General features: G+C 41.6%; 1 protein-coding gene across 1 annotated transcript; it reads right to left on the minus strand.

Moving 5' to 3' along the window:
• Nucleotides 1-42: 42 nt before the first annotated feature.
• Nucleotides 43-1,132, minus strand: LOC119593804. Its single transcript, XM_037942831.1, has 3 exons — nucleotides 1,051-1,132; nucleotides 451-685; nucleotides 43-312 (listed from the first exon to the last, which is right to left on the minus strand). Exons 1-3 carry the CDS (start codon nucleotides 1,061-1,063, stop codon nucleotides 222-224), a joined length of 339 nt encoding a protein of 112 aa, XP_037798759.1. The 5' UTR covers nucleotides 1,064-1,132; the 3' UTR covers nucleotides 43-221.
• Nucleotides 1,133-1,237: the final 105 nt, after the last annotated feature.

The following is a 1,237-nucleotide window of genomic DNA, read 5'->3' on the forward strand; positions in this document are numbered from 1 at the left end:
ACAATGGTTTCACTTTACGTCAGGACAACCAAATACAGTGCATAAACGAAACAATTTATTTACATCATAAATTAAATAGAAAATAGGAAACAAAAGATCAATAGATCAATCACAGGTTCGTCTTCTGTGACGATCAGGAGAAAAACGCATGGAAAAGTTTTTTGTGAAAATAAATAATCATAGTTACAGGGTTCTCGAATATTCATTTATGTTCGCGGTCTCTACTGGAACTTGTTGACAGCATCCTCAATAAATTGCTGGACAGAGAAGGTGGTCTTCTCATCGTAGGCTGGAGCAGAAGCACCGTAAGCGCTGTCGATATTCACATTGGAGTTCATATAAAATTGATTCATTTATATCATTACATGAATTAAATGCAATTATCTAAAGTTTATCTACAGAGACCAATTGCAGAAAACCAAAGCCTCCTCACACGAAGCGAAAACTCACCTAGCGGAAGCGTAGTCATAGGGCTGAGCAACCTTGGCCGATGTCCCGAAGAGGCCCAGGAAAGACGTGAGCAAGAGCAGGCCGACGAAGATGACCCCGATATAGAAGAGGCTCTCGCCGCCGATGGTGAGAGAGGTGTCGTTATCGTCGTAAAAAAGTCGTGCGTCGTTTTTGTGGGCGATGTCAGCTGCGTGCGTGAGGGCGGCCAGGGCAAGGAGGGCGACGAATGTGATTCCTGCAAAACGATGGTTCATTGGTTGCCGTTTTGTTCAAGATGGTTAGTATGGCAGTGATAATGTATAGCAAAAATAATAGAAACAATACATTCACATATATATCTGAGAGTTAAACGGTCTATTAATCACTCTATTGACGGATTTTACTGCCTCAAAGTGAAACATGTTTCTACCATTCTTGAACAGGATGACAGACCTCTTTGGGTCTTTAATTTTCTAATACCTTCTAATACCCAAAGACATCAACCTGACATTCACATATCACAGGTACAATGTCAACAATTGTATACTGTACAGTGTTTTCACACGCAAATATCAACGTACATATTTGCATATACTGTATAAGCTAAACATCTGACCGTACCGTGAGCTACCATTGTGTAACGCAAAAGCTTAAGAAGCGGAGAAGCACAAACAGTAAGTAGGTCGTCACTCGATGGTGTCCACAGGATGACTGATGCCTCAAAAGCCTCCATGCTTACTTAAGTAGACCTACGAGGAAAGCTTCGGTAACTGCATTGAAGGCACACTTTCTAACTTCAGAGGCAGGG

Source organism: Penaeus monodon, chromosome 32 (assembly GCF_015228065.2).
Source record: "Penaeus monodon isolate SGIC_2016 chromosome 32, NSTDA_Pmon_1, whole genome shotgun sequence".
NCBI classification, from domain to species: Eukaryota; Metazoa; Arthropoda; class Malacostraca; order Decapoda; family Penaeidae; genus Penaeus; species Penaeus monodon.